At 45.9% G+C, this 25,126-nt stretch overlaps 1 protein-coding gene across 50 annotated transcripts in view; it reads right to left on the bottom strand.

Annotated features, from left to right (window-relative positions):
- MAP2 (microtubule associated protein 2) overlaps nucleotides 1-25,126 on the bottom strand; it is a 191,797-nt gene that overhangs the window by 42,974 nt on the left and 123,697 nt on the right. For 34 of the 50 annotated variants that reach the window (XM_015289316.4, XM_015289335.4, XM_025152487.3 and 31 more), the window contains 3 exons: nucleotides 21,003-21,288; nucleotides 3,805-3,918; nucleotides 1,501-1,578 (listed from right to left, as the gene is read on the bottom strand). In XM_015289316.4, coding sequence (XP_015144802.2) covers nucleotides 1,501-1,578; nucleotides 3,805-3,918; nucleotides 21,003-21,264 — 454 coding nt within the window. In that variant the 5' untranslated portion in view covers nucleotides 21,265-21,288. The remainder of the gene's footprint in view (nucleotides 1-1,500; nucleotides 1,579-3,804; nucleotides 3,919-21,002; nucleotides 21,289-25,126) is intronic. The other 16 variants (XM_015289336.4, XM_015289338.4, XM_040704124.2 and 13 more) reach the window with 2 other exon arrangements.

Raw genomic sequence — 25,126 nt, 5'->3', positions numbered from 1 at the left:
AAGCGTTGTTTCTTCTAGCCCACTAACTACGCTGAAAATTGACAATGTTGACATCTGGGGAAAATGCAACAGTAAGTGCTACTATATTAACTCAATTCTACATGCAAAGAAGAAGAAAAACAGTGACACTGAGTGATGTACTGAGACATACACCCAGCTCTGAACAACACTATCCAGGACAATACCATTGTGCTATTTAGCATGGGCTACGTTTTGCCACCTTCTGCTAGTACAACTTGCAAGATGGTGTCCACTTCCTTGGGGGACAATTTTTAATCTTCTGACAATTAATCAATGTGATTGCTTTATAAAACCCTAAAATATATGCAAATAATATCATTAATAGAAATAGTACTTAAAGCTAATCCTAATAGAAGAGTAATGGAAGAGCACTAACATTTGCCTGAAGCAGAACAGGGCCTTTATTGTGATATGAAAAAATCAAAAAGCATATGCAAAGCTACTCAAGTAAACTCTACAAAAAAAGGAAAAGAAGTGGTGAAAACCTTGATAACAATTCTAAAAGCCTTGCTAACACTCTACTAGCTTCCTTCTCAGTTAGTCATTTTGATATGAGAACTGTTGTGCTAGTTTTTCAAAATACACACACACACACACACAAAACCAGCACAACAAAACCACCACCCGATGAATCAAATTTTTCATACTGGTTACTGACCATATATCCATGTTGTATTCCCAGTACAGTGGACTGCCAAATGTTGTTAACACAAGCTGTAACTGTATTACCTCCGAAATGACTGGAGGATTGAACATGCCTAATTGCAGTGTCTTGATAATCTATGTTAGCATATGAAGTAGGAGCCATCCACTTGCAAAGTTAATAGAGTCTCTGTGTTAAAATACTAACAACGTTTGTTCAGCAAATGAAGGGAAAAGCAGAGATCATGGGCTATGGAGACTATTTGTTGTGCAGACAAGAGAAATTGTCTTTGTGAGACTAGAATTTGGCTCCTGCACTACGTGTACAAACCCCGCTGCATGCAGACCTTGAAGCAGGAATCACAGGTTGAAGATCAGAAGAACGATCCAACTCTCAATCTCCTTACTTTCATGCATTTAAGATTCCAAATACAAAGCTAATGGTGAATAAAAACAAAACAAAACAGAATCCAGACAAAAGAACCCTAGGAAAACATTAATTACCCATACTGAATCAGTTTTGGTGACCACACTGGGATAGCAGACATCTTGGCCAATATTACATGTGACAGATAAAAGGGTTAGTTAGCATCACCATCTTTTTTTCTTCAGTATGGATGTACTTAACATATCCTGCCAGTTACCTCTGTGCATATGTGTCTACCTCATCCATGCACTGCAGTTGGCTTGCAGATGGGGAGTTACTGCTGGGGAATGCCTTATCTTTCCACATGAAGCTGAAGGAAGTATCTCCGCTTCCTGATTCCCCCTTGCTTTAGATTCATGTCTCATCCCTCTGCTGGCAGCTGTACACTACAACGTCCAGGAGACCCTTACCTTCCTCCAGAGCTCCAGTCTGCTCAGAAGCTGGCGATGGAGGTGGGGAAGGAGGCAGGTTGGCTGACTCTTCGACTGCTGGAAATCAAACAATGGACACAAGATACAGCAATTAATTCCCGGGAGACCAATGCTTGATGCAGGCTGCAGTCAGCCTGCGCTGCCCAGCTGGGAGAATTAGCGGGTGGGGACTTGCACACCAGGGATCTGCAGGAGGACCTTTCAGAATACCTGGATTGTTAAAGCTGTATTAAAAAGATTTGTTTTCTTAGATGAAATGCATTGTTTTCAAAATTCTGGTCAAAGAGCACAACACAAAAAATGAAGTATGAAATTATCTTTTGGATCAGTATTGCACTTAGCCTTCAGTCACTCAAGGCAACAACAATAAAGCATCTGTGCAGGAGTGATTTTATGAATTCAGGTTGATTAACTGTAACAGTGAGAAACTGGCATCCAATCTTTTCAGTTTACCTTGAGCACATGAACACAAAACACTTTTCAACCAGTTTTTTATTTTATTTTTCTTCTGCTGAGTTCAAAGTTAATTGCAGAACGTATGCAAATACTCCTTGTCTAAATACAAAAGACATCAGCACAGGGAACTTATGTCAGCTGTGACCTACTAACAACTGAGCTGAGCGAGATGCTGTGAAGTCTAAGCTTCACTTAGGTTATTTAAATTCATTTCCAGTCATGAGTCTGTGTGCTGAAACCAGATGATGTTTTTTCATTAATTTCAATAGAAGTATGATAAAATCCTGAACAAGCTCCTGCTTAAATGAATTCAACATAATCTCTGCATCTGATTTCATACGAATCATGTTGAGATTTGTTTTTAAACCAAACCCTCTACTGTGACTTGAATCATGTTTTGAAAGAAAAGAAGAAAAAAAGTAACAAGTCTGTTAACTGATCCGTGCTATATAAATGGCAAGTCCCAGCAAGCAGATCCCAGTCCATAACTCATGGCTTCTTCCCAAGGATGGAAAGGTCACTTTCAGAGGCCCAGAAGAATTTTCCTGGCCTTCTTTCTCTCGATGCCAGAGTGGCTCGAAAGAAACCCCTATGTGACTTGCCCTTCCGATTTGCTTGCCCAGGGACAGAGTATTTCTATCTTCACTACATTCCCATTGCAGCTGAATTTATCTAACAGTGATTGACCACAGGAACTGTAACACCAGTATGTGCTAACTGAGGAAGTACTTCTTACCATGTTTGAGGTGTTTTACCTAACTACATGTAACTGATTACTCGTTTTGCCTCACGAAGGCCACAGCGAAGCACTACATACTTAAATATGTATTAAGTGTTTTGTGGAACTGGGATCTTTCATGTAATATTGAGTCTCTGCAAAGAAGGGAATTACTGAGACACACATCACTCTGCTCCAGCTCAAAATTAATCCCATGAAGCAAAACACCTAGGGAATCAAATTTACAACAAATGTTTACTCGTTGACTTTAATTCATTCCTAAGCAGGGTCCAGCCACTGTACCAAGTAAAGTGGAATGCCTGTGGGGAAAATACCACAAGGTGTTATTTTGATTTGATCACAATATACACAATCTCAGCAAGACTAATCCCAGGGGCAGGCCTGTAAGACGTTCCTCACTCCAGGACAGTGTTTGGTCTTGCTCTGGTGTTTGCGTACATGCTCTGGGCAACTGCGGAAGTTTTCTGGCAGTGAAGAAGCACTGCACCTACAGATGGCTCTATAGTTACTTATGTATACATACAGTTGCATTTTGGACCACTCCCAGTCTGGAGAACCGCACTTGCTTCCGCTTCCCCCTGGTGTCACTCCCTCTGCATCACACTGATGACTGCTGTCTCCTCTCCCACTCTCACCCTGGGTTCCCTATTCTTCTCTGTGTCTTGTCAAGAAGCTCATCTTCCACATTCTGGAGTGGCTGTCATCAATGAGCAAAATCTCACTCCTTTTATATGCCTCTCCCCTAATCTTTGTCTCTTCAGACATCAATCCTCCTCTCCAACAGCTGAACATAAAGGGGCTCTCAGTGCTGCTTGGTCCACCAAGCAATACCGCCTCCACCAACTATAGTTGTAGCTGCACTGCTCAGGAGATAGGTGGAAAGCTGCTCTTATGGGCACACGGTGAATGAGACTGCCAAAGAGGAATGAAGAACTGAGGTAGTAAGGGTGACAGTATTGCGTGGTGCGGTAGCTTACCCATGGCTATGACCTACATGAATACGCAGCTGTGTTGTTTGTTTTTAAATATATGTATATACAACCTTTGCAGATTCAAGGATACTTTGAACATTCTTCTTCTTGTTTTACCTATAGGTAGTGGTCCAGGCTGATCTTTGTGCTGAGCTTCTTTCTCCTGTTCACCTTTCAGGACTGCTACAGCTTCAGCTGTTACTACTTGTACTATCCTTGCAGACACTTCTTCTGTGGCAGCAGAAAAAAAGAGAAGATAAAAAAACAAAACAAAGAAAAGCATGATAATGAGAAGGATTTCTCAAAAATTATAAAGATTAAACAAAGTATAAAAAATGGAGACTGACTTAAAGCATTTTCTAGACAGCAATATTTTCCTGAAATAAAAGCAAACCATTAAAAATGAAATAGAAGGACAAGATATTCAAAAGACCTCCATGGAAAAGCTGAGCGTGTATAATGACCAGGACTCCAGCCTCTGCAGTAAGATGTACAAAGCAGCACTATGAAATGTTCTTACTTCGGTCTGTTGGGTACAATGTGCAACAACAGCAAAATGTTACAGTGATCATTTATAGAATGTCTTGCAATTTTATTTTTTTTCTTTATGTACTGTTTTCAAACTGTAGTAGCACAATCACTTGAGTAATTGGATTTCTTGACATTTTATGTATGGAGTTAGCTGTATTCTTACTTGTACTAAGGATGATATTTCCTCTCCATCAGCACATAGTTAATATGCATTAAAGGCACTTGCACATCTAAGGATATGCTGATGTGGGACTTGAAACAGAAGAGCCAAATATTTCAATATGATTAAAACGTGTATTTTGGGCTCCTCGTCCCTTTTAAGACTGCAACATAAAGTTTTATTTAACCAGTAGTGCTGAATACCACACAAATGAACTGCAGAAGATAACATCCATGATGCAGGATGGACTTGCAGGCCTTGGTCTGGGATACTGGTTTGCTCCCAGCTGCTGCTAGTGCTTGGGCAGGGAAGGGGAGCACAAGGAGGGCCGCTGCGGTTGCTGTGTGCTCCATGCTGCTGGGTGCCCCAAGACCTGCACTACTTTGCTTGTCCCCATGGCTGGCAACGTGCAACACATCCAGGGAGGACATTGCAAGGATTCCAGCAAGGAATCGCTCAGCACTGCTCCACCCCACTGCAGATGGCAACAGTCCTGTTCTGCACTCGCAGAGCCCCCATTAAACACCATCCCTGGGGGCAGAAATAAAAGCTCTCTGTTCATCCATTACCGCTCCCTCCAGGCAAGGGAAGGGGAAGTATATTTAAATCAATGCCCTACTTGTAACTTTACAGCAACCACCCTAACAAGGGACGCTGTCCATTAGATTAATAGTGACTTCACCTCACTATGAGCACTCTGGCAGAATTCCTCAGCATTTTTAATGCAAAGTTAATCCTCTTCATTTGTGCTTCAGAAAAGCCACATTTTCTCCCCAAGAAGCATGGATGCAAGTTACTGGACTTTCACGGTCATGCTCATCTAAAAACAAAATGCTCCGTTAATCTCCTTTTTGAACAAACTGAGTATGTAATCAGATATTAAAAAAACAACCCGCTGGCAAAAAACTTTCATAATTGTTGGTATTTATATCCTACAATTCACTTCCCTCTTGAATGGCTGCCAGGAGGGCAGGGACTACAACACAGTATTATTGGCTGCAGCCAATACCGAGAGCTGATGGATGAATGTGTCAGAACCACCACCAAGCAATGAGAAAATAAGCTGATTTTTAAAAACTGCTCACCCAAGAATAGATGAGGAAAACCAAGGATAAATTGACTAGATAAATGATCAAGGATAAATCAGACTTGAAATCAGAAGATGTTTTGCATGAAGCTCTGGCATTCTTTCCCATAGAAGGAAAAACATCATCTGACTTTGAGATGGAGCTCAATATATTTATGAAAGAGACTACGTGATACAGACGCCTATATCAGCAGACTAGGCATGGCAGCCCTGCTTCTCTGGCCCTCTAGTCAACAACATGCTCTCAGCGTGTTACGTGAAACACCACTTTGTTCTGTAGATTGAACCAAGCCCCACAATCAAGTCATGCATGTGGCTACAGTCAGAAGGACCAAAGAGCAGTGATGCTGATTTAAAACCCATCAGTCTTCCCAGTTGCATTTTAGGCTCCTGTATCTCATTTTCGAGTTCTACAATTTTTCCCACTTCCACGCTTGCTGGATGCTGGACATGTTCCTCTGCACCTCTGTAGTGAGGAACATGGAAGAGATGATGCTTCACAAACCCTCTCAGATTGTTACATGGTGCTGATATCATGCAACGGTGGACTGGACACAAGCAGTGCCTTGAAATCCTTACACGTCCTGACAATTCCCCATGCTGTGAGGCACACACAGACTGCAAAGCACAAACAATACAGGTAAAAAGCGGGGGGATGAATTCTCCAGACTCCAGAGACATCTGGATCTCTGTCTCACACTGCACCTCACAACCTGAGCTGCAGCACCTTGCATGGCAGGACATGCAGGTAGGAAGTCAGCCTTTCCTTCAACATGTAGCGTTTCCCTGCTCAGATTCTGTTCTTTTGAGAATATGACGGAACGCTGCCCTGACAGCTTTGGTAAGGATGGAGAAGGGCACAGAGCTTTGCCGGGAATACTGTGGCTCTGAAAGACCCTGTGCTGATGCCACTACACTTCACGCGATGCAATGCGACCCTTCTGTCCAAACTTCCATGCCAATCTACTAACTACGACACCAACAGAAGTAACATCATCAAGTCTGCGCTGATACAATTGGGAAGAGTTGTGAAAATCAATTTTTAAGCTTATTTGCATATGAAAATTATAAGAAAAGGCTCCAATTAATTTTCCCAGAAACAATATCCAAACATAAACCATATTTAGTAGCTTGGAGTGTATCCAGAGGAAACCCACCTGGCCACCTGCCCTCTGTCACCCAAACTACCACAAGCTTCTTCCCAGCAAGTTAGGACAAATCTCCACTAAAAATCATCTTTTTTTTTTGTTACAAATCTATACTTGTTTACATCCAGCCTGATTCTGGGGTGCAGATGGGCCCTCCAAGGCTGTAAGACAGCTTCTGCCCTCTCAGCTCTCTTCCTGATTTAATTTGCCTGGGACACACATTATGTTGAACAGGGAGATGCAGCTGGAGGTAAAACGGTGCCTCCTGAAAAATGGTAATTTCAGACTATGAAAATACATAAATAAAAAATATAAATGGCCTCAGGGTTGTTAGGTTTTTTTTTCTATTTTAAAATCAAGAAAGGCTCACTTTGAGCGCTCTGTTGATGGATATTTTGGGTGACACAGGAGGCACAGGCAGTTCACCAGAACAGCAGTGTTTTTGCTATACATGACTGCTGCAAAAGGACAGACATTTTTGTACTAATGGACACTATAAATAGCAGATCCAATGGGTAAGTCAAATCCTCACAGGGCAGCTATTGAGACTCTTCATAGTTTCCTTATGGTTCAGTTAAAGTTCAAGGAAGCCTAATGATAAAGAACAAAAAAAAAAAAAAGAAAAAGGAGAGTTAGCCAGCCTGGATGCCAGGCAAATTCTTCACAGCCTAAAAGCTTTGCAGAGAGCTTTGAGTGTAATGTTTAATTTTTCTCTCTCTTTAGCCAGGTAGACATTCTATTGCCTCTGCTTGGTGCCTTCAAAAACAGCACTAACAAATGACAAGTAACAACAAATGTATATTTCTTAAAGGCAGTGCAGACCTTGGCTTCACATACAACTCCAGAACGATAGAAGACCAGTAGCGGGGCTGTTTCTTTTTACCAAGATGCCAGCTGCTTATAGGACACAGACTGAGCCTCCCAGTCTGGTTGCAGGGAGCGTGGTACCCAAAAGCCCAGGTGGCCCTCAGATATGATTTCCATAGTGAGAGGAGACACTGCAGGAGCTAAACGGCATAGGGACGGCACTTCTACCTCTCTCCTACAGGCTGTCACTTCAGACCATGCTCTGATGGGGCTGCCAGCTCACGTTTGTCTGGTTGCTAACCGTGCTGTGGCCGTTCTCTGGCAGGGATGAGAGGACCGTGCTATGCTGACAGCATACATCGATCTTGTCTGCTGTGTTAACTGTAGCCAAAATTAAAACTCAAACCAGTGAGCACCTTCTGCTCCTGGCCTTAGAAGCAAGCACAATTATTCCCCTAGGTGTGATAAAGCCCAGCCCCTAGCGCACCAAAGCGGGACATCTGGAGTCTCCTTGCCCCACAGACAACTCAGGGACACAGGGTCTGTATAAGCACGGTTAAAGACCAGAGGATGGCTCCAGCAGGGCCAAAGATCTGGGATCGGAGCCTGTGGAAGGCCAAGATGTCATTTCAAAGCCCTCCTTCATTTCTTATTGATGCTGCTGCAGTTGTTGACGGACTGCCTCCACCGGCACCTGAATCCATTACCTACATCATTTTCATTTCCCAGGAAGCCTTTCCAGTCCATTAAGTTTTTTAACACGGAGATTCACCAGCCCCAGTGACAGATGTACGGATGGTCACAGAAGTCTTTTAAAAATGTCTGAGCTTTCACCAAATATTTCCAGAAAACTGTTAGAAATATTTAGAAACTGCAATGGCAAGAGCTGAAATTAGATCTGTGACAGATCTCCGCAGCAACGCGTGGTGTGTCTGTTCCCGTTATGCCCTTTGTAACTGTTCTCCTTCAGCCTCGGGCACTTTCTCTTCTCCCAGCCTACCATAACCTCAGGCACAATCTGTTGAGGAAATGAGTGTGCTGTGAACATGACTGCCTATGTGACACTGCTGCAATATCTGCCTCTGACAGCCCCCACCCAGCAGGACCTCCTCTCCGCCTCCCTCATTCCCCCACGCAATCTGAGGACCGGTTTCAGGGCGATGCTTACAGCACCTTCCTGCTTTGCAGGTGGCTGCCCTGGCGTTGCCATAATTCCACCTTCCCAGAGAGGAACAGCACCACCTCTTGCTCTTTCGAGCAGTAGCTTTATCTCACACCACTACATTGGCAGCAGAGTTCGTGGTAGCCATGGAGGAAGCCATCTGGTCTCTGCAAAGCAGAGCTTGTTTAGGGCATAAACAAAGTTTAACATGCTGGAACCACACAGCACAACAAACGCTCCAGGAAAAAAGCGAAGGAAAGGGATGACGGGAAGGAGAGCAGGAGGCTGAAAATCGTGTCAAAACAGCACATGCATTCACAAAGTCACCCCTCAGACCCCTATCGTGAAAATTAACAGTGAGCTTGTTTAAAGCAAAGGGCAATTGACACTCCTGGAGGACTGAGGCTAAAACAGGGAGAAAAAGAAAGATGCAAACAGCTGGAAAGGATAAAATAATACGTTACATTAATTTTGCTACATCTTAGGAATGGAACACAGGCAGAGCACAGCAAAAGGATTGGCTACATGTGTGCTTGCAGAATTGGGAAAACAAAGCAATTTCAGTCAAAATGTGCCCGTCAAAATCCTCAGCAGGGTGCAGAGCAGTTTCCAAGGTAACCAGCACTAATTGTTGGCACGGCGAATCCAGTCAACAACAAAAGCACGGAAACCTGTGCTGCTGTGCAAGGCAAAGCAGCCCAAAGATACTTCTGCAGAAAGGGAAGACACGAAGTAGCCATTTGCTATCTTTGACCATTTGAAAAGCACACAGGACCTACGGATTTCTCATCCCCCTCCCCCAGGTACTGCAATTCTCAGTGCAGACGGACTATATAAACAAAATAGCTATTGGATTTGTTGAGAGGCATTCAACAGCCCCTCCAGGGAGGGTCCTGACCTCCTGCTCAGCTGCCCCAAGGCCGAAGGGGCTGATGAAGCAGTGCAATAGGACCAGGGCTGCACCTGCTGACACTTCTGATGGAAAACACGAAGGCACACCTTGGGCTTTATCACGGGATGAATAACAACCCTAAGTCCTGCCTTCTGCACTCGGATTAAAAGAGAAATGCGCAGCAGCAATTAAAACAGTACGAATAAGTCATATAAAGCACAAATAATGAAGAAAAAAGCAGTAACACAGCTTTGCAGAATTCAAATATTTGCTCTCAAATGACTTTGGTGAGTGCAAATATTTTGCTGTAAGTAGGTCCTTGATCTGGATGTTGGCAATATCAGCAGTAATTGGCAGGAGGCACGAAGGGAAATAATGGGACCATCAGCTTTTAAATTAAACGAAACCACAACACAACTGACAAGCATTGCTTCCCCAATAAACTCACTGGCTGTAAGCTACTGTAGCATCAGTGAGGATACGACAGATTAATTCAGTCAGCAGGACTCAGCAGCCAGCCAGCTGAACAGGCCAGGAGAGGCGCACGTCTCACAGAAAGAGAAACCTGCAGCCGTACAACACACTGAACCCCAAAAGTATGGACACTCGGACTGCCTTTGGAGAAAGAGGCACCACAGAGACCAGGTGAAAAGAGCTGGCACAGGAGTGGAACTTGGCTGGGTACATCACCTCTCTGCTGCCCTGCCTGTGTCTTCCGGGCCACATCTCTAAGGCACACAAATCTGTGCCACGAGTCAGGAGCAACCCTGAAAGCTGCACTAAGCGGTCCTCCAGCTCCAACCACACACACGTTAGGCAGAGCCCTCTGCCATGTCATGCTGCCTAACCGCTGTAAAAAAGCACCAAGGGATCCATTCCTGCACACACACACACACACACACCCTAAGGATGGAAGGTGTTTAAAATGAGTCATACAAATGTCAGTTCAATAAAGCAATGCTTCAAAAACGAGCCCACATTACTGCAAATACTTGTTCTCTGTGCATTCCCTGAGTCCTATCTTCTTCAGTATACTGTCTGGAACAAAATATTTACTGCCGTCAGCACTTCCCAGCCGACCCAGAGGTGGGAAAAGTGAACGGCTTCTGTTTTGTCTGGCACATCAGCTATGCAATTACAGCTGATGTGCCATACTGAAGCAGTCAATGCAAGACCCTCAGCCAGGGCAATGCAGTGAGGCCTCGTGGCCTTTCCCAGGACTTGGCATCACCCAAAAAGCAGCACTGGACATAAATAGCAGCTATATCTATTTTTCACTAAAAATGAACCCTCTAGAACTCATGTAGGAAGAAACCACTTCAGGTTCAAAACAAAGAACCAGACATTTAATCCTTTGAGTAAATACACATAACAGGTAACTGGTTTTTAAATCAATATTTGTTTTGGACTTCAGTACACGCTGACATTTTAAATAAACACACTTTTAAAAGCTAATTTGCTTTTAATATAAATGGGAGAACAACTCACAGAAGTCAATGCACAGCCAATTAGAGCAGGAGGTCACATGTCTCCTACAGTTTGTTTTTAGCTCCTTTTTAAAGTGCTTTTTACAGTGCTTTCTGCAATCTTTAAAATAGAAGAGAGAACGAACAGAACAAACACCAACAAAGTATGAACACTGCTGAACTGAAGATTAAAACAATAACTCATGTTAGCTGAGTGGAATTTCCAATTGTGCCTGGTCTACTGTGACTGAAGGCCACTCTGTCAATGCAACAGTTGCGATTCATCCCATCAGGGGAGCTGGTAAGGCACAAATCACAGGGATGTGGCTCCCTTTTCACCCTAGGGCTCACACTGCTGGTCACCCCCTGATAACCAGCCAGCCCTGCCACGTACCAGCAGCTTGGCCCCACCTGTATCCAGACCAGCGTCTCTCTCTCACCAACTGTGAAGAGCAGTGCTGTGTACTCACAGGAGAATGAGTGCAGGGCTTCCTCCAAGCAGGCATCTCTGACCCATCACCACTCACCTTTTCTCCCGTCCTCTGCCTGAGCACCTTGGAAGCTACACACCAATCACTGCACGAAGGGATGAGGAAAGAGAAATGTGCACCTACTCCTACACGGGAGGTGCGATAGATACACATGAATGCGCACACACAGTGCACCTTCTGAACTAACTTCTACTTTTTCTGTCTTTGGGTACCCAGAATGTGCACATCCCTGGCTGTGGTGCTGCGGGGACAGCTGAGAGCAGGCTCCAGGACACTGCAGCCACTGGGAGACGTCTGCGTGCAGAGAAAGAGCCCAAGTGCACAGAAAAGGAGTGGTGGCTGTGGAAATTCAAGGTCAGAGAGGGGCAGCATGGGGTGGTTGGGATAAAGCTGGGAGTACAAAAGAGAGAATGTGGGAATAAAATGCCAGAGGCGATGCTAGTGAGAAAAGAGGGTAAAAAGAAAGAGCTGACAGAGCAGTTGTTTGGAAGGACTATATGTTCTGAAACAGAAAGCCTGGCAGCAAAAGGAAGAGAAAGCAGCAAAGGATCAGCTGCTTTCACAGTTCACCAACAACCTGCACAGGTTGCATAGCCCTGGATTTGGCAGAGACCCCTGATTTGGGGTAAAAGACAACAGCCCCAGCTGAAGTTGTTTCCTACTCTCAAGAACAGGGAGGAAAACAGCTTTGCTAAGTCAGCAGGACTGGTGCACCCATACAGCACCAGTACTTCTGCACCTCTGTGCTACGTCTCTGACCTGCCAGCTATACGGTGGCATGGAAGGAGGATCAGGCTGCAAATAAGCCTCCCTGTAACTGCTGCAGGCTGCACAGGTTGCTGGGAGCTGTGCCAAATCAGTCGTGTGCTGTGTGAGTTAGTCTCAAGGAGAGAAATATGAACAAAAAAAGCAGAATACCTGGGGTTTATTTTCCTCTCCCCAAAGTGTACGTTGTCTCTAAGTGAATTTGATTTCTGTGAAGTATTAATCTAGTCCTGAGTGAAAACATGGAAAGCAGTTAGCAGATTTTCCTGCTTTGGAGATAACAATATATCATAGTTATTTTCCATATACTGAATGTAATTAAAGTTCAAGTATTTTCCATGCACAGAAGGGCCCATAATCTTGTCTATACAGTTGGGGTGCCTTGAATTTCCTGCACTTTTTGCGTGCCATAAGCAACGCCTCACTAACAACAAAACCCCCAGAACAAGACTGCATTTCTAACCATCACCTCAAAATGAGCTTTCCAGGCACCACTGGTTCTGCTCTGCAGCCAGTCTGCAAAATGGCCCAGGAAAATGTCAGTGTTTTGCTCAGCATCTCCCAAGGAACAAGTGACGGAGTCAGAACCAGCTCGCAGCCCACTCAGAGTCTTGCTCTGAATTTCCAGACCAACCTTTTCACAGCTGGTGCAGACAGGCGATGGATTATCGGTGCTCACTTACCATCTAATGCCAGCTGCATTAGGCTGATTTCCATCCTTTCAGCTGGCAAAGGCAAGCAAACCTGTATTAATTATCTTTATGATTTAAAGTGAGCAGCAGCAACTGTGCATAACAGGAAAAACCCAAGCTAAAACCCTAGCACAGACCGCTGGTTCTGCTGACCTAACCTGGGGTGTTAATGTTGCATGAGAAGAGATGACTTTCTCTGTAATTTCACCTCACAGCTTCAATCAGCAGGGAAGACAAAGATGGGGTTTTTATCCCCAGCTTCCTTCTAATCTTTCATTTGAACTCTTTGCTTGAACTAAAACCCAGATTGCCTTTGCCTTCCCACTTTAATACGGGGCATTAAAATCAGGGCTAATTAAACCAAGAAATTTGCACACACATAAATATATATATGTATATATATATATAATTCTTACATGGATACATCTTGCACCATAAATACACCTAAATTAGTATTTCTCTTCCATTTCCATGGAAGTTGTGCTTCAGTGAGGCCCCACTGCATGGTGCTCACAGACTCTCTCCCCATCTACCCCATGTCCCATAACCTTGAGAAGCAAACACTGGAGGAAAAGGGAAAACAAGAAAGAAAAATGCTCCTTTCCTTTGTCAGTCTGGCTGTGGCTCAGAACCGTTACAGAGAGGCTGTGCACTCCTGAATGCTAAATAAGCTCCCAGGCTACAGACTTTCTCTCAGCGGAGCTTAAAGAGAGATCTCACTCAGCACAGGGACCAGTTGGCATGGCAACGCAGAAAAAAGGAGCCAGTAAGACCTGGCACTCCTGCTGTAGTGGCAGCAGACTGTTTGCATGCCTCGTACTTCTGTAAATGATGTGTTGGTACCTGCCTCCCCTCTGCCAAGGCTGGGACACAGCTGTCTGCAGGGGCAAGGAGGGACGCCTGGCTGCTGGGGCTGCGGGGAGCCAGGCCAGGCAGGGCACTGAGCCATGGAAAAAGTGGGAGGAAAGGAACAGCAAAGCATGTGAGTGAGAGGGGTAATGGTTAATGACTTTAGCTCTTGTGCACCGTGTGCAAGACCCTGCAGGCTGACAACTGCCTGCACAAAGAGTGAGGGGCTCAATATGAGGCAACAGTGTCCACCCACCGGCTGCTGCCTGAGAACCTGCTGCTTCCTTTGCAAGGTGACTTTGGAGAGGAAGTTGGCACTTCAGCTCTGCCTCAAACAAGAGGGGCCGTGTCTCTGCAGAACAAGGTTTACTTGTTTGTTAATGAGCGTTCCTCCAAACCTTCCTGCTCTCAGAGCAAAATTAGAAAGGAAGATTATATGTTGTCACGGTCTGCAGCGATACCATCATCCAGCTGCGGTCACAAAGACTGCCCACAGCCAAATGCCACTCGGTGCTCCTGAGGGTCCCCCAGGCTTCCATTGTGGTAACAGACACCCCCACAGCTTCCCTTTGGACTTAGAGAAGAGCTATCACGCTCTGCCTCTAGCTCTATGCAGGACAGAGCTGGGCTGAGTCCAGAGGTCGTGGCCCAGCACCGCACAAGGTAATGTCACCCACTCTGGCCCTGTCACCACACCCTTGTGGCACCTTTTCTCCTGAGAAGCATACTGTATCTGATGGGACCTTCAGCCTTCCTTAGTAATCCTGGCCATGCAGCCCCTGAAGCATGCCTGCAGATGTTTTCAAAAGGCACCTTCAGGAGCAGCACTGGTGGCACACAGCCTGAGCTACCAGTGCAGCTGGAACAATGTCACTGCAGCTGCCACTCCACTGCACTGCGTGGCCGTGCTGCTCCCTGTGCCTCTCAAAGGCTGGTATTGACCGCAAGCACTGGTTGCCAAGCCAACACCAACACTGGTGTTTGGCTCTCGCTGCTGAAGGAAGCACAGTTGCTTATGCAGTTCTCTCTTAGGATGCTCACAGTCTAACTAGAAAACACCGAGGTGCATCAGAAACAACAGGGAAAACAAAGGACATACCTGGTCGATGCTGCCTCTTAGCCAGATTTGACTCTGACGTGGCACAGATGCAGCAGCTGACTTCAATGGCATTTCTGCATCTGGTTTAAGACAGCTTTCATACATAAACCTGAACCAGAGGCTGACATTTTCAGAGGAGCTTTGGGAATGCAGGAGACTGGAGGCTGAGCTTCCCTGAGCGTCACTGCCCGCAACTGGAGCCAGCCCCTCCAGCTCCAACTGCTGCACTTCAGTCACTGCCCCACTGATCTCTGAAGTGCCAAGAAGAAGTGGAAGGGCAGAGGCAGCCCCTTGGAGAGGTTACAGCTGGAGAAAATGGGGTGTCCTAATGGAGTTAGTGACCGGTAGTGCCAGGCACAGAAGAGCCTTCAGAGACAACAGCGAGCATGTCTGCAGTAGCTCCTGAATATCCAGAGTCAGGGAGAAGCTGGGGGATGCATCAGAGAGAGAGTTCCTCTGGCCTCATTCCCGGTCCTCTGCAGAGAAAATGAACATCTGAGGAGAATCTCTGCAGCAAGCTGAACAGAGAATGGTAAAAATAACATCTTTTGAGAGTGCCACAAAGAGCCTCTGCTGCCTCTGCCTATGTTCTCTCCAGCAACATACCAGGAATGTCTGAAACATTCCAATAACGTGCCCCAGAAAATGACACTTGTGTTACTTCTAACATACAGGAGAAAAGTTTCAGAAGCCCTTTATGTTTTCCTGTCTCTAAACAGATAAAGGTGATGGTGCACAGTAATTACTGTCACATTTCCTGGGCAAAGGATGTGAGATCAAAATACCTAATTAACAGCTTCTTCCCCATGGGAGCCATTCTTTGAGCTTTGCAAAAAAAAAAAACCCCAAATGAAATGCAACACGCATGGCACTTGCATTCATCCTTCAACATCTCTGATTTTGCATCCCGCTATGCATTTTGTACATGTTGCTCAAGATGTGTTTGTTGCTGAAAACATGTCTGACACAGAGGCTGGGAGGCACCTTTTGGGACCAGGTCAGGGAGCTCGTGGGGTCTCCTGTAACTGCAGAAGGACTTGGGCAGCAGCAGGACAGCCAGTGCCAAAGGGCGAACAAAAAGAACTCTGTCAAAGCAGCGCTGCTGGGAAGAAAGACTAAAAAGGCCTCTGTACAAAGGTCTGTTTATATGTTTACTGGCAGTGCCGTTTGAGTATTATAGCTTGTATCTTAGAACGGGAAAACAAAGGAAAAGAAGATTAAGTAACAAGTCAATAGAGGGGGAGAAAAAACATGAGCACATCACAGAGCGAAGCAGTGACTCGCCTGGCACAGTTGCAGCACAGAGAGGCTGTTGTGCCTCCTGACTTCACCCACCGTGCTGCAATCCTGCTCCCAGTGCTGACCACCGCAGGTTCAGTCCTGCCCTGGTGGGCTCAGAGCCTTCAGCCAGCACAAGTACGTGTCACAGGGGCCTTCTGACAGCGCAGCAGTGGTGAGGACCACGACCAAGAGCCTCTCTACCTGGAGACAGGCTGCTGCAAGGCTGGGCTATGGAAGATGATGGGATACAGACTGTTTCTCTGATGCACTGCAGGCACAGCTGAAACATGCACAATCCTGATCATCACCACAACTCTTCTGCACAGCCAACCTACAGGGAATTAAGCAGCTCTGCTCACCTGTTCACTGACTATGACAGGGTGGTTTTTCAGGCTGACATTCTCTGCAGCTTATTTAAATATACTTATTTAAGGAGCAGCTGGTCACAGGAACAGATTTGTTGCAGATGCTCATTTAGTCTGCTCAACAAAGTCTAAAACAAATGGCTGAACTTGAATAAACTACACCAAGGGCTGGAACATGAATTACCCCTTCCTGCTTCTCCCCTTGGTTGTTCTGTGCAGACTGTGCCACGCCGTGCTATCTGAATCCCCTCTTCTCTGGGGTAATATCTGCTGTCACACAAAGGATGTGTTGGCTCAGGATAAACTAATAAAACTGAACCACTTTCTATTGTCCTTGTCTTCAACTCTTCCTTCTCTCCCTGCCACCTCCTGTCCCCGCTGTGCTCCCTCACACCTTACATCTCACCAGCTCTGCTCACGTCTCTTCTCACTCTCACCACACAGAGTCTGGTCCCTCTCCCGGCCTTTCTTCAGTGCTGCCACTTGTTCGTTCCTCTTCACAGGCCTAGGGCTCTCTTCTCTCCCTGTTTCACTTACAAACACACACCAACCTCTTGCCCTCCCCAGCCTCCAAAAATAATCGCCTCTCATTTTCCTGGCCTGGCCTCCCCCACACCCACCATTCCCATGACCCAAGGGCTCTGAAAAACAATGTGTGAGCACTCAACCTGGGTTCTCTGCGCTGTGTCACAAAGCCTGCTACCGTTCTCCAGCAGTCGTTTTGCATCCCACACAGCCTGGGTACTCTGCCAATCCATGCAGGGCTCTGTCACTCTGGCAGGACGTGTTACCGTCCTTAATATCGACTGACATGAGGACAGAGCCACTGTCCTGAGGCTCTGATAATAGGATTTCAGGAAATGCTTTCCTTTAATCTGTCAAAAAAAATAATCAGATAGCTGTGTGGGTAATCCAAACCCCCTCCAATACTAAGCCTGCATTTGATGTATAATGAAGAAAGCATTCAGTCAGCTGAGTCACTGTACTTAAAGATACACTGTAGAAGATGCTTCACAATACAGCCCCTAATCATATAAATTTGACAGATTAATCATTTCACTAATGAAAAGAAAAAGAAATGCATTTTAAATGTAGAAAAACAAATCTTTTCAGCTTGATGCTCCTTGCAAGTCAAATATAACGGACTGCATTGAATTGCTGGTTCCCAGACACTGATGAAGTGCATCTGTACTGCTCCTCACCGCTTCCTTCCAATTGGCTGACCAGGGCTTTTCGGAAAGGAAAGCAAAGGCTACAACACTCATACTTTGATACAGGTCAAACACATCCTGTGATCTACCATGGGGCCCAATCCAAAGCTTTCCATATCAAAGCGAGCTTCAGAAGACTTCGCTATCAGTGCCTCTTTTGCAGCACAAAAGTATCTCACGTGACATGAAAATGTTTGGCTTGACAAGAGCTACAGCTCTCATCCCCCACCATTAAGACTTCCAAGATCCCCACTGAAGACACTGCAGATGTGCATGGGAGACGAGTATGAGCAGGGAGGGATCAGAGAGAGCCTACCAAAACTCAATGGGGAGCTGCATGCTGCCCAAAGGCAAGGTGCCTTCAGGAGCTCCTTGGGAACAGTGCAGGTCTTGTGGCTCTGGGTGGCCAGGACAACCCAAATATGGAGACATACATATACATAATTATACACACACATACAGTGAAAAGGAATAGCTGCTTTACCACTTTTCTTTATATCACATCCATAACAGCTTCCTATGTGTTATGCCAATAAACTGGGCCTCTTCAACTTCAGAGGATGCCAGCCCAGGCCCTGAGGCTGCCCTGCCCACACACAGGGCACAATCCCCGCTCCCATTGGGCCGTTTGAAAGGAGGGCATTGATGTGCCTTCATAATGCAACCATTACCAGTGAGACACAGAGCCAGATCGATCAAAGGCAGCACAGCAGCCAGATTCAGAGGATTCCAAAATTGAGGTCAGATTCAGTAACTCCTAGACAGACGCCAAGAGAGGCAACACACAAATAGGAAGGTAAATTTTAACTGTGCAAACCTAAAAATGTCACTTGCAGTGATGGATTGAATCTGTTTTAGCAAGAACTGTAATCTCCTCCCCCACTCCCACCCCTCGGCACTACATCAGCATTGGCACGGGGTGCCTGCGTCCTGGTGACTAACTCTAACCCACCCCTTACCACTGATTTTACAGCACAAGCCCTGCATGGTCACTGTGGTGCCCTGCCACTCCCCCAGGGCAGTGAGGCACTGCCCATTTCATGGAAGAATTCTTGCTGGTGGGCCAGCCGGTGCCAGGGAGCTTCCTTAGATGAAATGCCTCAAAACAAGACCAAACTCTGATCAGCAGGGAAATGCCCTGCTTATACCTGTATTCCACTTCCAATGAGCTTGCTGTTGCTGCTGGCGGAGATTTATGGACTCAGACACGAAGGCTGAGATGCTGCAGAAGCCTAGGTTAGGGTTCTGGATTTATACCAGAGAAAATAAAACTCCTGTAAATCCACACAAACCCACAGTTTAGCTTAATTATCTCAGTCGACCTTGGCTTCCTGTGCATTTTCTCCTCATCTGTTTGGAGTCGGTAAGCTACTACAAGTGATTACATGATTTGCATTACTGGTAATTATCTGTATCACAGTGGCATTTAAACACCCCATCTGACAGAGCACCCCAGAGCAGTAACAGTCTACAAGCCGACACTGCAAAGATGGCTGAGGTCGGTGGCAAATGGCAATCCTGATTTCAAGATCAAATTGCTTTATGATGCTGTATATTCCACCTGCAAATACCAGTGTGTCTTTGGCAACACGTGACCCTTTCCATTTCTGCCACTGCCCTAAACTGCTGACAGGTCTGGCCTTTAAAAAGAGGGAAATGATTAAAAAATATATCTTCTGTATCCTAGTATGCTTTATGTTGCATTGACAGTCCCCTAAGTCCGAGCCCAAGGACATGAATTTCCAGAGAACGAGAAATTCATGTGTGCATGCAAGCAGTTTTAGAGACTTTTTTGGTGTTCAAGGACAAAGAAAGATGCCATGAAGTAAGCTATAATAAGACTCCTTAGCAATAACTGTATGGATTGACAGTAAGTCCCCACACCAGAGATCTTGCAATCTAAGCAGACAGTGAGAAAAAGCAGGGGAGGAGGAAATGAGGCCACAGAGCGGTGATCAAAGCAAACTTTGCACAGACAAATAGCAGCCTTGCTCCATTGGCAAGTGCATTTCTCCAGTCCTGCTACCCCATTTTGGTCTGTTTTGCTGTTTGATCCTTCACCTCAGAAAGCAAAGTAAAAATACACTACTACAACACCCAGTGATGGGTAGCACTGGATTCCTGTTTCCGCTCGCTCATGAGCTCCTAATTCCTCAATAACCATTCAGGTCCCTCAGACACTGCCTCAGCTTAAGAGCACCTGAGAAGAGTACTTCTCCTTTTATAAAGAGGAGGACAACCCCCTTCATTCTGTAATCAGCACTTCTTCACGTGTACGGGTGTGAGCTGCCCAACCTTCTGTGAAAAACCAGTGGCAAAGGAAAAATCACTTTCAAATCTTCCCACAGCTCAAGCCGATCCGTAACAACTGCAGCATCTTACCTCTGAGATCCTGCATGACTGCTCCTGCTTATTTGCTGGCTAAGCACAGTTCAAAGTTAGGTTAAAATGAAGAAAAGAGATCTTGTTATCACTGCAAACAATTACCAACAATGTGTTTACCTGAATGCTTACAGGGGTTTTCTTTTATCGCTGGCCTTCTCATTCTGGCTATCCACAAGAAGAAACTCTTAAAATCCAAACCTATTTACTTTTAGCAGAGATATTCTCTTGCAGTAGAAATGCTTATGAAATGACTTTAGGGTCTGAGAGCCTTAAAATTCTCCAGCTGCTGAGAAATTATGGATAGTATCTCAAAGTGCTGACAACAGCCAACAAACATTGCTAGAAAGATCTCTTTAGCATGCATGGATGGATGCATCAAGGCCACTACTGTCTGTACAAGAGATGTTCCCCTTGCACTGTGCATTTGGGATTTAAAGAGGGAACTCTGCACAGAGTGAATTAGCATTTAGTTCTAAAGCAGAAAACTTGCTTTGCATATTTCATTTTTACACAGTCACACTTCCTCCCTACCCCCCCACATAACAAGCTGAATGCTAAAATCCTAATGTAGTTTACAAATAGACAAAACCCCAGCAGGCATCCTGCAAAATCTGCCTAGGGAATGGCCAGTAAACACTGACACTGAATTGTGGTATTTACGGTCAGGCTGAGCGATGCGTTATTCTGCAGATAGTTGGTGGATGTACAGAAGGTGTTATTACTTGTGAGCAGTAACAGCAGAGACCATCCTTTGTGCATGCACACACACGAGAGCGAGGTGCTATCAATGCACAACAGCTGAGCGGTCTCCTGCTGCCAGCCCCGAGCAGTTTCTCTGCCCCAGCCCATTCTGCCATCCCCAGCAGATGTCCTTCCATGGGCAGCAAAGCCCTGGCTCAGCTGCAGAGCCCTGGGTCACGTTACCTGCGGTCTCTCTGTCCCCTGCCGACAGCTCTCCATTGATTCCATTCTCTTTGCTGCGAGCATACGTCCCCGGCTGCTCCCGGCTGCCCAGCCCAGGCTCCTCACCCTCTTGGTAGGGAAACCCATTGGCACTTCTGACCAGTCCGGCACCCGCGCCGCCCTGCTCCTTAATGTCAGGTGAATGTGGGTGCGAAGCAGCCTCTGTTAGCTGACCCGAAGTCCAGTGTGGTGCCTTGGCTTCATCTTTCCTATCCTCCGCCATTTCTATTCTCCTTCACCGCTTGTCCTGTAACGACATGAGCAGGAGAGATCAGAGCCAAGTGGACGACTCTGCCTGGCTGACAGTCAGCCACCAGGCACAGCACAGAGTTGGTGCCAGAAACTCTCGTCCTGCAAAGGAGAGAAGGTTTAAATGAACAAGTGTCTTCTTGCCTGGCCCAGCTGCGACTGAACTTGCTTGGAAACCAAAAGAAAAACCACAAGTGATCAAAGTTATGGGTCAAATCCTCCCCGGCTCCCTGGTGCCTTGCAATTCTTAGCACTGGTTTCTTGGGGGCTGCTCTTCTCTTAATCTGATCTAAACTCGTTAATTACAGTGAAATATTGACCCAATTAATGAGATGTGAATCAACATCAGAATGAAGTGACATCTTCCTGGGTGATAGGGAGAATGCAGTAACAGTTTAAAGATGTGAAGCCACTGTTAATACTTTTGTTGCAGAAGCAGTTGTGAACTTGGCTTTTGCAGAGCAGGGAGCTCTTCAGCCACAGGATTCCTCCTGTATGGCACGTGCAGCCTGCTGTGAGCCACGGCAGAGACAACGCTTGAGAACACGCACCGGGTTGCCCACCGTATGCACTGCCTGAACCTGTGCACACCCCTCTTGCTTGCAGCTGGGTGAGCAATCACACTCATTCCCTTTTGTCCAAAACCGTGTGGGAGACATTTGTTTCCCATACAGTCATTTGCATTCTCCAATGACTATCAGTATTTATACGTAAACAAAACTAACCATTATTTGCTACTCCACATGTACTTCACTCCTGTTAATTAGTGCATGCCAGAAAAAGAAGCCGCTGCACGAGCCGCAGGCTAGGGCTGTGCCTCATGGAAAAACAGCCCAGTAGGTAAGCCTAGGAAAGCAGCATTCAGTAATCTGTGTTTTGGTAATAAGGCGACTCTAGGGAACGAAAGGCTTGACCTAAGTCAGCAACATCGAAGTGAAATCCAGCAGGCCTTGCAATTCTTTCTCCCTGGAAGAAAAAAAGGCATCTAAAAGCAATCAGCTGAATGCAGACAAGCAGCCACGTGTCACAGAAGGCTGAGCAGTCTAGAAAAGAAGGCAGAGAACTGCACAGTGCATATGTTCTGAGGGCACTGAATTAAGAAACTTATCACGAAGGAACAACGGTTTCCAAGGAGCCAGGTCAGTTTGCAGAAAGCATCTAAACACAACGGAAGACTATCATTGCTTGACTGATAACTATTCACAGTTGATAACTCAGCCCCCCTCTGATCAGATACAATGGCTTTCAGAGTTGCTTTAAATTAAAAAGTCATGGTGAATCATGAATATGAGATTTCATTCACAATAGATGTGTGACACAAACAATAATTCCACCCCAAAAAGGAGGAGCCCTGCTGTTCCGGTAGGTGCAGCCCTGTTCCTACCCCCACCAGCACCGTTCCCCGGGGATAACTGACTGCATAGAGACTGCAGGAGCAGGTAAAAGTTCCAGCCCAATGTTCCTCTGAGCTGCAGTGAACACAGCGAGCTGAGCAGTGTCACAGAGCTTGGTAGCCCTGAGACATGCCTCTGTTGGCCACAGCCACCATACTCCGAGGGCTGAACAAAGCCTATTGTGGGAAAACAAGGCAAGATTTCCATCTACATCCTTTCAGGAAGCTCAGAAAACAAACCAGCCAACCAACCCGAACCCCAGCTCAGCTTTCTCTTCACCACTGCAGTGCATTTTGCACCCCAAGAGCTGCACGAACCTGCCCACCAGCATCCCAGCTCAGCCCGGGGTCACACGAGAGAAACCCACTGCCTCCATGGGGAGTAAGGCACGAGCATGGGGAAATGTGCTTCTAAAACTCATTTGGATGGAGGTAATGGTGCTTATCCCCCCAGCACAGCTCAGAGGCTGTTATCTCTCAAGTGCCCTGTTCCAGGCAGACCCTCCCCGCCCCACTGCGAGCTCTTGAGGAAGGATATTCACATCTTTACAATGGACTGTGTCACAGAAGTCCTCTGTGAAACTAACAGAAGTGCTTTTATCTTTAAAAATAAATACAGTGGGCAGGCTTCAATGAGAGCTGTGTGTATCTGGAGGCAGAATTTGGCTCAGTATTTATAATAGATGGTTACAGAGTGAAACATGGATGAATTCATTCCTGACTCCCTGTTATTCATCAAGTGCTCTCAGAGTTTATAATGGTAGTAGAAACAGTGCAAGTGAGTCACACAATGCATCTTTGTGCTCAGCAGTTCAGCAATGAATATCTGCCATACAGCTCAGGTTCACAGCCAGCACACACAGGTGTGCCTCTTACCACCAGGTTAGTTGTTTTTCTGTCATTTAATTAGCATACCACGGGCTTAAATTAATCAGGCAATTTAAAAATTGACATAGGAACAGCAAGAATGGACAAATATTATGGCAGTATTTAAGTAATATTACGTATATAAAAAGAAGAAATCTGGAACAGCTTGGGCAATCTAGGGAAACACGGTACTTAGGGAAGCATATTTCCCCCTTCCACTATGATTTTCTCTCTTTTTGCATCAGCTCTGATGAAGGTTTTCAAACAATATCAGAAACGAAGGAAGAGGCAGTGATCTCAGAACGTCACATTGCCTCAGTTAGAACAGCCTGGAGATCGCAGCCCACAGGAGGGCCGCCTGGAGTGCCTGCGCTCCACCACAGCCACAGTGATGAGACGCTTCACGGACCTTCGATTCACATCCTTGTAGTGCACACAGTGCACTGGGGACAGCGTTATGGATCTGCACTGGACATCCTGCCTTCTAAGCTAATAGCTTGTAGCAGAAGTGGTTGTAAAAACTAATTCCCTCTTCCTTTTCAGACATGTGGGAGCTGTAGACAGAAAGAAAATGCTTAAACAACTTGGAATTAAGACAGAGGGACAAATCTCACGGGGAATCTGCAGTCCAACCGCGCAGTTACCTCCTCTTTTTGCAGACGTCTATTTCTTAACCCAAATGCTCCTCTATGTGACAGAGGCTCCTGCTGCTTTGGCTGGGCTGAACGCAGCCCAACCGCTTTGAACTCAATGTGCAACAGATCACGCACGGTAATATGCTATGAGAGCATGATGTGCAAAGCTCCAGATAATGCTGATTTAGACGCCCTGCCACGCTAGCTGTCCTTCTACATATTTTCTGAGTTCATCTTGTAGAATCATCTTAGCATTGCACTAATATTGCCTTGGCACGTAAGCGGATGAATTTGCTATGAATTTCACTTTTTAAGAGAACAGAATCAGGCCAATACTGAAGGATTTTGCAGAGTCCTTGCTTTCCTGAGGGGTGTAATCTAGCTCATACTGGTAGATACCTTAACAGAGAAAACCTTTAATTCAGGTCCATGTGCCAGCAGGCCAATTTGGCAGTGTGTCTGAATACCAAGTACCAGGCAGTATGGATTAAAGGGTCCCAAGGGAACATACCTCACTGACAGCTCTGCCTGGAGAAGGGGAGGAAAGCCGTTGAGTATCAGGAGGCAGCAGTAAGAATAAGCGCCAGAAGGTGGGCAAACGGCAGCCATCTCCTGCCACACCAAAAACTCAGCCTTGGCTTTCACATGTAGGACACAAACACTGTTGGGGCTACTGTTCTAAGTGGAATCTCCAGATAATTAGAAAATAAGGGTACTAATTTTGGACACCACAAACACATGAAGACATCTGTTCCCAAGTCTCAGCCTTGCATTTCAGTGAGCACACACTCTTTCTCTAATTGAATCCCCTTCTGACGTGAGTGGTGTGCCTCACACAGATCAGAGGGCAGACAGCAAACGTATCCCGTGTGTTAGTCCTCATACCTGCAGTGTTTGGTCATGCTCTGCAAGCTGCCAGGCGACTAACACAAGTCCCAGGC

The sequence above is a fragment of the Gallus gallus genome, chromosome 7 (genome assembly GCF_016699485.2).
Source record: "Gallus gallus isolate bGalGal1 chromosome 7, bGalGal1.mat.broiler.GRCg7b, whole genome shotgun sequence".
In the NCBI taxonomy this organism is placed as follows: Eukaryota; Metazoa; Chordata; class Aves; order Galliformes; family Phasianidae; genus Gallus; species Gallus gallus.
Note: the sequence above shows the minus strand (reverse complement) of the source record. Positions and strands in the feature narration are given on the sequence as shown.